The sequence below is a fragment of the Gaeumannomyces tritici genome (genome assembly GCF_000145635.1).
Source record: "Gaeumannomyces tritici R3-111a-1 unplaced genomic scaffold supercont2.5, whole genome shotgun sequence".
Classification (NCBI taxonomy): Eukaryota; Fungi; Ascomycota; class Sordariomycetes; order Magnaporthales; family Magnaporthaceae; genus Gaeumannomyces; species Gaeumannomyces tritici.
In genome coordinates, this window is record NW_008804549.1 from 1,689,320 (window position 1) to 1,701,169 (window position 11,850).

Here is an 11,850-nt window from a genome sequence, read left to right on the forward strand (position 1 = left end):
GTAGTTCCGTTCGCCGCTAGGTGCACTACCGCGATATGTGAGCGTTGTGAGCCAGGTGCATCCAGTTGATGCATGTCCCCCTTCACAGTCAACGAGTCCAGACCCTAGGTTCGTCGGCGGGGAAAAGGGGTTGGGATCGAGAAGATTGAGGCCGGGTCGTGCATTGGCTGACAGGAGGGAGAAAAAAAACCCTAAACAGACAGGCACTCGCTTGAGCACCCTGCATAGAATTTCATGTGCAATTCCATCCATCACATCAGACTTCTTGGTTGAAAGTCGAGATGGGCGAATTGGGATGACCGCTGTTTTGGCCGTTCGCGAGCATTCTGTCAAGGGATGTCAGAGGAAATGAGGCATGGAAGGGAGAGAAGGGGGTGTGGAAAGACAAAGGGAGAATCAGCAGAGATAAGCAACTACGATGGTTGACTTGGAAATATCACTGTGCTTTCCTGTTCCAGTTTGTCCGTCTTTTCAGCATACGTTAACTTTGAACCTTTGATACCAGAAATTTTTGTCAGGCTTGACAGCAGGCACAGGGATCAGATGAGAGCACGAAATGGGAGGCTGGACTTTGTGGCAGTGAGGTCGTATTTCTTCGCGGGAATCGGGGATCATCCCACAAGTCGGTGAGACCCTACCCCTTTTTGCTGCTCGACAGCTGAATTTGGCAGTGCCCCTCATTTTGATACGGTCGATGCCCCTCAACGACTCCTGCCCTGCCTCTGTCGGGCGCGAGCTGTGCAGGCAAGCACCCTACAAACAATCTATCAGGCTCGGATTTGTTATATGCTGCTAGCCACTCCCGAAATATTTTCCAGGCAACTGCAAAATCTCTCCAAGAAGTTCATCTAGAGCCTCACTACCCACCTCGGTGCCGTCGCAGCTGAACACGTGTGCCAGTCTCTGGTAAGTGCCGACCATTGATTCTCGGCCGGTTGACAAGCGGAAATTACGGTCGCCCGGCGCCTGCTGCCAATGGCTGCCAACCTACCCTGACGGCGAAGTGGGCCGTCAGTTTTCCATGCAACTCGGCCGCCCTGGTCCCCGCCCGTTTGCGCCAGCCCTTCTTTTGGCGATAACGGCGCCGTGGCTAACATTCCGACATTTTCTCCACCCGCCAGATCTCTTCCTGATACCTTGTTGTCCACTGCGCTGCACGAGGACGACAATCCGCGACCATGGCTTCCAACGGCACTGGTAAGTAACTTGCCATTAAGCTTTGTACTCTTGGCTTTCCATTACCCCTCTCACAGATAGCGAACCACTTCAAAAATTCGTCCCCTCGCAGCCGCTAACGCTTGGGTTTGTCTCCCCGATCAGCATCAAACGAGAAGAACTTCTTCGAGGACTTCGGCGTCTGGAAGGATGCGCCCGTCCTCAAGGGAAGCACCCAGTTTGAGCCGCTCCCCGATGTCAAGAACATCATGATCACGGGCGGCGCCGGCTTCATGTATGGACAAACTTACCGCCTTCCTGCCCGTGGAACCCATGCTGCGAGGCTTGGATTCTGGCCTCCCCAAGAAAGCTAACATTGGCCTCTTCGCGACTCCAGCGCCTGCTGGCTCGTCCGCCACCTCACCCTGACCTACCCGGATGCCTACAATATCGTCTCGTTCGACAAGCTCGACTACTGCTCCTCGCTGAACAACACGCGGGCTCTCAACGACAAGAAGAACTTCAGCTTCTACCAGGGCGATATCACAAACCCCGCCGAGGTCGGTGCCTGCCTGGAGCGCTACAACATCGACACCATCTTCCACTTCGCCGCCCAGTCGCATGTCGACCTCAGCTTCGGTAACTCGTACGGCTTCACCCACACCAATGTCTACGGCACCCATGTCCTGCTGGAGAGCGCCAAGAAGTTCAAGATAAAGCGCTTCATCCATATCTCCACCGACGAGGTGTATGGCGAGGTCAAGGATGACGACGATGACCTGCTCGAGACGAGCATCCTCGCCCCCACGAACCCATATGCCGCCAGCAAGGCTGCCGCCGAGATGCTGGTGCACTCTTACCAGAAGAGCTTCAAACTTCCCGTTATCATTGTCCGGAGCAACAACGTCTATGGCCCGCATCAGTACCCGGAGAGTAAGTTCTTTTGCATGGCTATGTTCTGGAGAAGGCTGCACGGCAGAGCGGATGATGGTTCTTAAGGCAGCTGTGCGCTAACAACGTCTACCTCGCCTCGCAGAGATCATCCCCAAATTCTCCAGCCTGCTCCATCGTGGGCAGCCGGTTGTCCTCCACGGCGATGGCAGTCCCACGCGCAGGTATCTGTACGCAGGTGACGCGGCAGACGCGTTTGACACGATCCTGCACAAGGGAGAGCTTGGCCAGGTCTACAACGTCGGTTCGTACGACGAGATTTCCAACCTGGACCTGTGCGGTAAGCTTCTGGCAGAGCTTGGTATCCCGCACGAGACTCCCGAGGAGTTCAAAAAATGGGTCAAATACACCCATGACCGTCCCTTCAACGACCACCGGTACGCCGTAGACGGCACCAAGCTCAGGCAGCTCGGCTGGGACCAAAAGACCACCTTCGCCGAGGGTCTGAAGACCACTGTCCAGTGGTACAAGCTCTTTGGCGAGAAGTGGTGGGGTGATATCACCAAGGTCCTCAGCCCTTTCCCCGAGGTCCACGGCAAGGAGGTCGTGTCAGACAAGGAGCCCGTCAGCGACACTCCTCAGGAGCCCGTGGAGAAGAAGAGGAAAGTCGACGAGATGACGGGTGTCATGGCGTAATAAAGCGGCCTCCGCATCGCCAACTTGCGAATGAGTTTCCTCTGCAACCGGCGGCACGGTTCTCGTAGGAGATCGTTGTCGAAAAGATTTGCCGAGGAACGGCTTCTTGCGAGCGCGCCCATTGCTCGAACTATTCACGATAGAGGAAGAAAAAAAAATCTGATTGGCAAATAATGTAGAAGGCAGCACCAAGGGCTAGGAAAAATGCAGCACCATTTTGTTTGCATTTTACCACACTTGCTTGTGCTACCTCATCTAGCTAATATGACCTCATGTTTGTTATTCTTGCACGCGTTGAAATCCCTATTGGTGCATCCTCGCATACTGGGCGGCCCGTCCGTCCTACGTGCCGATGAGCTTCCCCTGGAAACAATGAACGAATTCCGGTTCACAGTCTGGTCTCCAGTTAAACATGTCGGTCGACGGCTGACAACTCGCTTCGATCCGGACTTCCTCATATGGGTAAGCGATATGACGGATGTAACATGGACCGTCAGACGCCGAGAACTCGTCCTCTGGGAGACCCGTTCGGGCGCATGAATAGTACTTACTACTTTGCCGTTGGTGGCCCTATATCGAGGTTTAGGTAGCTACAATGGCAGTAGGCCAAACTCGGTGGAATGTGTACAAATAAGGAGGATGGCTGCCGAGTCTGCCGTCTGCCTCGGCTGCGCTCAAAATTTGACGAGTGGTTGTGCTGTTGGCTGCTCGTTGAAAAAGCGCGCGCTCAATCATCACGAAGCACAGGAAGAGCTTCCCAAAAGAAAACAACCAAACGATAATTTATAATTATATTGCTTTGGACGACCGAGTCGGCACCCAAGTCAATCAACATGCTGCACGCTACGCTCTCCGTGGCGCTCCTCGCCGCCCTGACCGCCGCCTCGCCGCAAGCGGGCAACGGCGGATCACCAGACGACGAGGCCCGGGTCGACGCCCTGTGCCGGCCCCCAAACAGCACGGCGGTGCCCCGGCCGCCGTGCCACGTCATCGCGGACCTCGGCTACATCTGCAAGGCCAACGGGACCAGCCCGCTGGCGCTCGACGCGCACGCGCAGTGCATGTGCAAGGGCTCCTACTTCGCCGACTACGTGGCCTGCCAGAGCTGCAAGCGGGTGCACGGCGTGGCCTCGCCCGCCGACGAGGCGCACTTCGCGGCCGTCATCGGCTCCGTCAGCCGCGCGCTCTGCTCGGGCACGCCGACGGCCGACCTCGACGGCATCTTCAACTCGGTGTCGGCGGCCATGACGGCGGCCCCCACGGGCAACACGGCCAAGTCCGACAGCGGCGGCGGCCGCACCGACGTCAGCGTCTACGCCACCATCACCTACAGCCAGGGCCCCGGCAGGATCGAGGGCGGCGCGACGGCGGCCACCACGAGGGAGACGTCGTCTCCGCCGTCCGGGTCGACGACCAGCTCGCGCACGCGCGCCAACGACGGCGCTGGCGGCGGCGGCGGCGGTGGGACCACGACGGCGGGTGCGGCCACGACGGCCACGACGAGCTCGCCCAACGGCGCGGTGCCCACCGCCGGGTTCGGAGGAGTGGCGCTTGGCCTGGCCGCGGGGGCTTTTATGGCGGCCCTGTGAGCGGGGGTTATGGAAGACGGGGTAACGGTAGTGTTGGTTATGATGGATAGTATGTCTGGGCGCTACCGGCACGCTGCGTCATGAATACGAGAGTTGTCTGACTGGCAAGGTGGTAGGATGATGGATTCTGTTTGCGTTGTTGTACATCTAGGTAGCATCCTGAAAATCGGGCGCAGTAGGGCTCTGCTTCCTTGCCGGAGGCGCGCATATGTAGCAATGGACTTCATGATACCCAAAGCAAGTTTAGTCATGAATGGCGAAGACAAAGGCAGGGGCGACAACCTAAGTCTGGGATATCAAGCTGTCCGATCATTTGATAGGATCTTGGGTTCCTGGACGTCGCCTCCAGACCCTAATTATTCTCGGTGCTGAATCCCCAGCACACCGAGCCCGTGCCCGACAGCACCGTGCCACCCCCCACGCCTCCCCGCTGAGGATCCTTGTCGGGCAGGGCTCCCGACTGGTCCTTTTGGTGGCCCGGGCGCACTTATTGCCATAGCGCTGGGTGAAGCTCGGGGGAATTAATTGGGCCCCCTTTGTTAGCGCCAGGGCCTGTGCTCTGTTCTGTCGCTGCCGGCTTGGCCATGTGCACGCTGCAGGGCACCGTCCAATCCCCAAAACCCAATACCAGGGAGTCGGGCTGTCGCGCTGCTGTCGCCTGTCTCGGCTGATGTGAAAGACATTTTTTGTTGTTACAAGATTCAATTTCAATATAATTTCAATAGTGTCACATTCCTCTTTTTGTTCTCCTTTTCCTCAAGAAGCTTAGCTTGCGCCAGACATTTGATGCGATGCACAACTTTGGACAGGATGAGCCATCATCGCGCAGCCACAAGTTGAGCAGCCCATCAACGACGAGCTGGGACATAACAAAAACACCACCTGCCCTCGCCAAAGGGTGGTTGAACGAGGCAAGGGATGGATGGCGAGTCCCAGCGCGGCGGAAGCAACGGGCTCCCGCCCCCGACAAACTAAACCCGGCCGGGCGTTGAGTCCATGCCGCAGTGCAAGAACCACAGCGCTAGCAGGTGCCTGCGTACAAGGGTCTGGCGGCTTCGATTCCCAGTTGAGGTTGGCGCACTAGTGGCGGAGCCCCGTGCTGGGGTTGCAGCCACGGTCAACCAGGCAGGAGTGAACAACGGGGTCCGCCTGTCCCCCCTCGCAGCGACCCAGAGACCAACTGGATGCGACGCAATTGGCGCTCCCTTGCATCCAGGTCCCGATGTCACATACGACCGCTGCAACGGGCTCGGGGGCCTGCTGATTGCCGCGTAGAAAAGACTCGAGGTCGGCCGTCCACCGGGGCCGCCCTGCTCTGTCCTGCGCTGCTTCTGCTCCCTGGATTTTCATCGCCTTTGCCTAGGGTCCAGTATGACGATGGCCCCTCTGCTCGAAGCCTCCAGCCGCCATCCTGAACCCAATCAGCCATCCACATCCTTGGGACGTCGTCTATCCGGATCCACGCCCCGCACCTGCAGGGAGAGTACCATCTAGCTGGGACTTGGGGTGGCGGAGCGGACCAACAGTGCCACTGTCCTGGGAATGTCACAGGGACAGTTCGACTAAACCCAAGCACGAGAAAGAAACAGACTCAAAGGAAGAAAGGCGTCGAGGCCAGACGACCAAGGGCCAGCGAGGGAACGGGAATAAGGGGCCGCCAAGAGGAAAGCGATAAAATAGGCAGTTGACGGAAAACATGCCGTGCAACACTGTCGCGCCCTCTCCCGACAGATCGACCCCCAGCCCGTGCATAGTCGAGCGTGTAGCCTCCAAGGTCACGGAAAAGACCCGCGCGAAACAATATCGACGCTCGCCAGCTCCTGATGCGCCACCGGGGCATACCGTTTCGAGGGATCCGTTCCCTGTGGGCGTGGTAGAGGCTTCGGCGGTTGAGTTTGAGGTGGACGACAAGGCGAGCATTCATGCTGAGAGCATAGGCCACAATACCGACATGACCAGCATCGCCGAGGACCTAGAGCCTTCGAATGGCCGCGACTCGACGGATGGCTCGCTCGACGATGACGATGAGGGCTATGGCGACGAGGATTTTGACGACGATGGCCTAGCCTCGCTCTACTCGCCAAGTCGGTTCGGCCGTGGGGTGCCGGCGCACTTTCGTTCGCACGAGGCGGATCGATCAACCATCAACTCGTCGGCGCGCTCGTTGTACGATGGCGACATCTACTACACAATGGAGCACGGGCGACGGTACTGCGGATCGTACTACATGCCCAACGACGACAGCGAGCAGGACCGGATGCGGATTCTGCACCAGGTGTTTATGCTGCTCGGCACCATGGAGCTGACCACGGTGCCGCTCGACGACCCGACCATGATACTCGACATCGGAACAGGCACCGGCGAGTGGGCCGTGGGCATGGCCGAGCGCTACCCGGAATGCGAGATCATCGGCACCGACATCTCGGCCGTCCAGCCCACTTCGGTGCCCTATAAGGTCTTCTTCGAGCTCGACGATGCCGAGGTCGACTGGATGAGGCCCACGGACGCCATGGACCTCGTGCACCTGCGCGCCATGAGCGGTGCCTTTTCCGACTGGAGCTTCATCTACCGCCAGGCTTACCAGTGCCTCAAACCCGGTGGCTACATGGAGATTATCGACTTTCACGACGAGACGGGCTGCGCCGGCCTCAAGCGCCACTTCTCCCCCGACTCCCCCGTCCACGCCCTGCTGCCTGCCCTGGATGAGGCCGACGGCCTGTCGGGGCGCGCCAGGGGCTGCGGCCACATGGACCCGGATCTGCTGTCGGCCTGCGGTTTCGTCGACGTCAAGGTGCGCGACCACTCGGTCTACGCCAGCCTGGTCCAGCAGGCGCCCGCGTCCGGGGGCGCGGCGTCACCACCGTCGGCGCTCGGCAAGTTCTGGCTCGTCGCATGCCTCTTCAGCCTCGAGGCCGTCACGCTGCGGTTGCTGACCAAGTACGCGGGCTGGAGCGCCGAGCGGGTCGTGGAGGCGTGTGAGGAGATCTGCGGCGAGCTCAAGGCACTGGCGTGCGCTCCCGACACCGGGGCCGACTTTAGGATTAGGTATAGGGTCGCGACTGCCAGGAAGCCGTCCGAAGCTGGGGCCTGATAGGGATACACAAGCCCAGCGGTAATGAGGGGGGAAGATGTGCGCGGGTGGGATCTTACTTTCTAGCGTAGGCGGTGGTGTTTTTGTGCTCCTTGGCTCTTTTTGAAGTTGGCTGTTTCCAAGGGCACGATTGTGATGATGCTTGGATATACCCTTATTTTATCGCCTTTCTGAGTGGCTCTGGATTTGTTGGCGTAGATAGATTAAAATTTTGATATCGGACTAGGTATGAGTGTCTATACAGTTTTAACGACATCAACAAGAACAATACTGTCCACAGCGTTGATATTCTGGTAACGTTCCTACCTCCGGCTATTGCTTGAGGCACATTTAGAGCCTTGAGCTTGTTGCTTGTTTGGGCAAGGAGCAGCAAGCTATGGGCGTTGAGTGGCTGGGCGAGCTACGTAATGGGCTAAGCTGCTCCAGCTCCACTCCTCTAGTGCCCAAGGCCGCTGTGGCCAGGCAGCATTGAAGTCAACCACAGTACAGGCGGCGGCGTCAATCGGGTGCTGTATCTCTAGCTCTCAAGTTGCTTCGCCAAAACCAACTCCGACCAGAGAACAATCCACGATCCGTGCAATACGGCTGTCGACGACCAAACATGTCGCATATGACGATCTCGGGAGACAGCTGACCACCGCCCTGACCGCATCCCCTCCGAACCGGCCGCAATGGCCTTCTACCCATCCAACGGCTCCACGGCGGCCGACAGCTCCGTCTTCCCGTCGGGCGGCTTCGAGGGCGCCGTCGACGGCATGGCTGGCCTGCAGCTGGACGACGACGCCGCAGCCGGCCTGTCGATATTCGACGTGTCGCCTGTGCGCCTCGAGTTCTCGGTCGCCGCCGACTTCGTGGCCGCCCAGGTCGCCAACAACGTCCTGGTCCTGGCCCTGTCCAACGGCCGCATCCTGCGCATCGACCTCGACCGCCCCCAGGACATCGACGACGTCGACCTGCCCCGCAAGCCGTCCGAGGCCGGCGTCGTCCGCCGCATGTTCCTCGACCCCACCGCCTCCCACCTCATCATCTGCACCTCCCAGGGCGAGAACTACTACCTCCACGCCCAGTCGCGCCAGCCGAGGCCCCTGTCCCGCCTGCGCGGCGTCGTCATCGAGAGCATCGCCTGGAATCCCGCCCTCCCCACCGCCTCGACCCGCGAGATCCTCGTCGGCGCCTCGGACGGCAACATCTACGAGACCTTTATCGAGACCTCCAACGAGTTCTACAAGAAGGAGGAGAAGTACCTCAAGAATGTCCACAAGCTGCCTGATGGGGGCCCCGTCACCGGCCTCTGGGCCGAGGCCCTGCCCGGCCGCGGACCGGCCGCGGACCAGAAGGTCGTCATGATAGCCAGCCACTCCCGCCTGTACCATCTGGTCGGCAAGGCCGGTCGCACCGGCCAGCATCACCACGATGGCTCTGCCTACACTCGCCTGTTCGATGCCGAGGAGCCCACAGTTCACGAGCTGACCAGGCCCACCTCGTCCTCGAGCGCTCGCTCGGCTCCCCTGGCTGCCCCCTCGAGCCTCGTTGTGTCCCCCGACCCCCAAGATTCGCAGGACTCGGGCCGACCACTGCAGGGCGCCGCTCCCGAGCGCGTCTTTGCCTGGCTCTCCTCTCAGGGCGTCTTTCACGGCCCCTTGCTCACGGGGCCGGCAGGACCGGGGCTTGGTGCCAAGGTGTTCGCCGAGGCGAAGCTCCTGCCGAGATCGCAGCTCGCGGCAACGACGGATTCCTCGGGTCGGAGGAGGGCAGCGGGCGGCTCCGAGCCCGTCGAGATGGTGGCGCTGACGCAGTGGCACGTCCTCTGCCTCGTTGGCCAGCGCATAGTCGCTGCCAACCGGCTGACGGGCGACATCGTGCTCGACCAAAAGATCCTGGAGCCGGGCCAGCGGGCGGCGAACCTGTGTGTGGATCTGCAAAAGAACACGTTCTGGCTCTTTACGGCCCAAGAGATCTTCGAGATCGTAGTGCGGGACGAGGATCGCGACATCTGGCGCATCATGCTGCGGTCGCAGCAGTTTGACGCCGCTATGCGGTACGCGCGCACCCCGGCACAGCGCGACGCCGTCGCCACCGCGTCGGGCGACTACCTCGTAGGCAAGGGGCTCTTTGCCGAGGCTGCTGGCGTCTATGGCCGGAGCAGCAAGCCTTTCGAGGAGGTTGCGCTCACCTTGATCGATGCTGGGGAGGCAGATGCCCTGCGCAAGTACCTGCTGGTCAAGCTTGCGTCTTACAAGAAGTCGGCGGTCATGCAGAGGATCATGATCGCCACGTGGCTGATCGAGGTCTTCATGGCCAAGCTGAACTCGCTTGATGACACCATCGTCACCAAGGCAGAGCTTGGGGCCACAGACGCCAGTCCAGCCGAGACCAGGGAGCGGCTGGATACGGTGAGGGGGGAGTATCAGGACTTTGTGACCAAGTACAAGTCGGACCTCGACCGCAAGACGGTGTATGCCATCGTCAGCAGTCATGGGCGCGAGGAGGAGCTGCTGTTCTTCGCCAACGCCGTAAACGACTACAACTACGTGCTCTCGTACTGGGTCCAGCGTGAGAAGTGGGCCGAGGCGCTTGGGGTGCTCAAGAGGCAGACTGAAGCCGAGGTGTTTTACCGGTACAGCAGCGTGTTGATGGCACACGTGGCTACGGATCTGGTCGAGATCCTCATGCGGCAGTCGACGCTCAACCCCCGGAGCCTCATCCCCGCGCTGCTCGAGTACGATCGCAACTACAAGGGGCCGGCGGCGCAGAACCAGGCGATCCGCTACCTGCAGTACGTGGTCAACCAGCTCAACTCGACCGACGCGGCGGTGCACAACACGCTCGTGTCCATGTACGCGGCGTCCGGGTCGGGCTCTTCGGGCCCGCGCGACGAGGTGGCGCTGCTGTCGTACCTCGAGGCGCAGGGCGACGAGCCGCGGTACGATCCGGACTTTGCGTTACGGCTGTGCATCCAGCACCGGCGCGTGCTCTCGTGCGTGCACATCTACACCAGCCTGGGCCAGTACTTGCAGGCGGTGGACCTGGCGCTGTCGCACGACGAGCTCGAGCTGGCGGCTGTGGTGGCGGACCGGCCCATGTCGAACCCGGCGCTGCGCAAGCGGCTGTGGCTGGCGGTGGCGCGGCGCGTCATCTCGCGCTCCGACGGCGGCGGGATCCGGTCGGCCATCGATTTCCTGCGGCGCTGCGACCTGCTCCGGATCGAGGACCTGATCCCCTTCTTCCCCGACTTTGTCGTCATCGACGACTTCCGCGAGGAGATCTGCGCGGCGCTCGAGGACTACGGGCGTAGCATCGACTCGCTCAAGCGCGAGATGGAGGAGTCGTCGCAGACGGCGGCCAACATCCGCGTCGACATCGCCGCGCTCGACCGGCGCTACGCCATCGTGGAGCCGGGCGAGAAGTGCTACTCGTGCGGCCTGCCGCTGCTGAGCCGCCAGTTCTTCGTCTTCCCCTGCCAGCACGCCTTCCACTCCGACTGCCTGGGCCGCCGGGTCATGGAGCAGGCCGGCGTGGCCCGGTCGCGCCGCATCAAGGAGCTACAGGTGCAGATCTCCAAGGGGCTCGTGGCGGGCGCCAAGAAGGAGGAGATGATTGCCGAGCTGGACGCCCTGGTGGCTGCGTCATGGTGAGTTTTTGTAATTCTGCTTCCCCTGGCTCTTGGCGTGGTGAACAAAACGAAACTGACAAACATGCCGTGGATAGTATTCTCTGCAGTGATTACGCGATCAAGATGATCGACGAGCCGTTTGTGAGGGAAGACGAGAACAAGGCCGAATGGGCGTTGTAGTAGCGATAGGGTGTTGGTGAAGAAGGGGGATTGAGGGAGAGCAGGAGTTCGCCATTGCGACTATACCCCGGATGTAATGCATGTGTGTATGGCTATACTAGCTGCTGGGTTGTGGGATTGAGCGGAGGGAAGGAGAGGATGTATATACACTTTGGACGCCGCAGGGGGGGTTAGTCGCTTCGGTGCATGGCACTGGTGCATAGCAGCTGATTTTTATGGATTTCTTGGATGGGCATGACTAGATGCCTATGGCGATTTGGTTGTTCTTGATAACGAAAGAGTGCCTCTGCTTGATTCCGCTCCCCACCGCATCAAGTCCTAGTTGAACTGTATAAGCTCCTAACCCGAGCCGAAATAGCAGATACGAAGACTCTCGGTCCTCCTCACTGGGCCCTGTCCCTAAGCCAGGCACTCGGTGACGCCAACCTGGGCCTTTGTGAGCATCAGGATCGACACGATAACGCCGTACAAACCGAGGACCTCGGCGAAGATGAGGATGAGGACCATGCCGACGTAGAGCCTCGGCTGCTGGGTGCTGGCGCGGACTGTTTGTTGGGAAAGGAGATCAGCAAAGAGTCAGAGGTTGCTTTTGTGCTTAGACCGAAACAGCAAAGCAAGACGAGGCAGACAACAGC

At 60.0% G+C, this 11,850-nt stretch overlaps 5 protein-coding genes across 5 annotated transcripts in view; 4 read left to right on the forward strand and 1 right to left on the reverse strand.

The window, feature by feature from the left end:
• Positions 1 to 764: 764 nt before the first annotated feature.
• On the forward strand, positions 765 to 3,124 carry GGTG_09553 (dTDP-D-glucose 4,6-dehydratase). Its single transcript, XM_009227404.1, has 5 exons — positions 765 to 906; positions 1,122 to 1,197; positions 1,321 to 1,450; positions 1,553 to 2,088; positions 2,192 to 3,124. The coding sequence occupies exons 2-5, from the start codon at positions 1,179 to 1,181 to the stop codon at positions 2,740 to 2,742; spliced, it is 1,236 nt and encodes a 411-aa protein (XP_009225668.1). The 5' UTR covers positions 765 to 906; positions 1,122 to 1,178; the 3' UTR covers positions 2,743 to 3,124.
• A 297-nt stretch (positions 3,125 to 3,421) lies between these two features.
• GGTG_09554 (hypothetical protein) lies at positions 3,422 to 4,570 on the forward strand. The gene has a single exon (XM_009227405.1). It carries the CDS (start codon positions 3,576 to 3,578, stop codon positions 4,329 to 4,331), a length of 756 nt encoding a protein of 251 aa, XP_009225669.1. The 5' UTR covers positions 3,422 to 3,575; the 3' UTR covers positions 4,332 to 4,570.
• An 808-nt stretch (positions 4,571 to 5,378) lies between these two features.
• Positions 5,379 to 7,698, forward strand: GGTG_09555 (hypothetical protein). The gene has a single exon (XM_009227406.1). The coding sequence runs from the start codon at positions 6,028 to 6,030 to the stop codon at positions 7,420 to 7,422; it is 1,395 nt and encodes a 464-aa protein (XP_009225670.1). The 5' UTR covers positions 5,379 to 6,027; the 3' UTR covers positions 7,423 to 7,698.
• A 224-nt stretch (positions 7,699 to 7,922) lies between these two features.
• GGTG_09556 (vacuolar membrane protein pep3) lies at positions 7,923 to 11,594 on the forward strand. Its single transcript, XM_009227407.1, has 2 exons — positions 7,923 to 11,053; positions 11,131 to 11,594. Exons 1-2 carry the CDS (start codon positions 8,094 to 8,096, stop codon positions 11,213 to 11,215), a joined length of 3,045 nt encoding a protein of 1,014 aa, XP_009225671.1. The 5' UTR covers positions 7,923 to 8,093; the 3' UTR covers positions 11,216 to 11,594.
• GGTG_09557 (vacuolar ATP synthase proteolipid subunit) overlaps positions 11,065 to 11,850 on the reverse strand; it is a 2,109-nt gene continuing 1,323 nt past the window's right edge. The window contains exon 4 of the mRNA XM_009227408.1: positions 11,065 to 11,760. Within this exon, the coding sequence (XP_009225672.1) occupies positions 11,615 to 11,760 (146 nt within the window). The 3' untranslated portion in view covers positions 11,065 to 11,614. The remainder of the gene's footprint in view (positions 11,761 to 11,850) is intronic.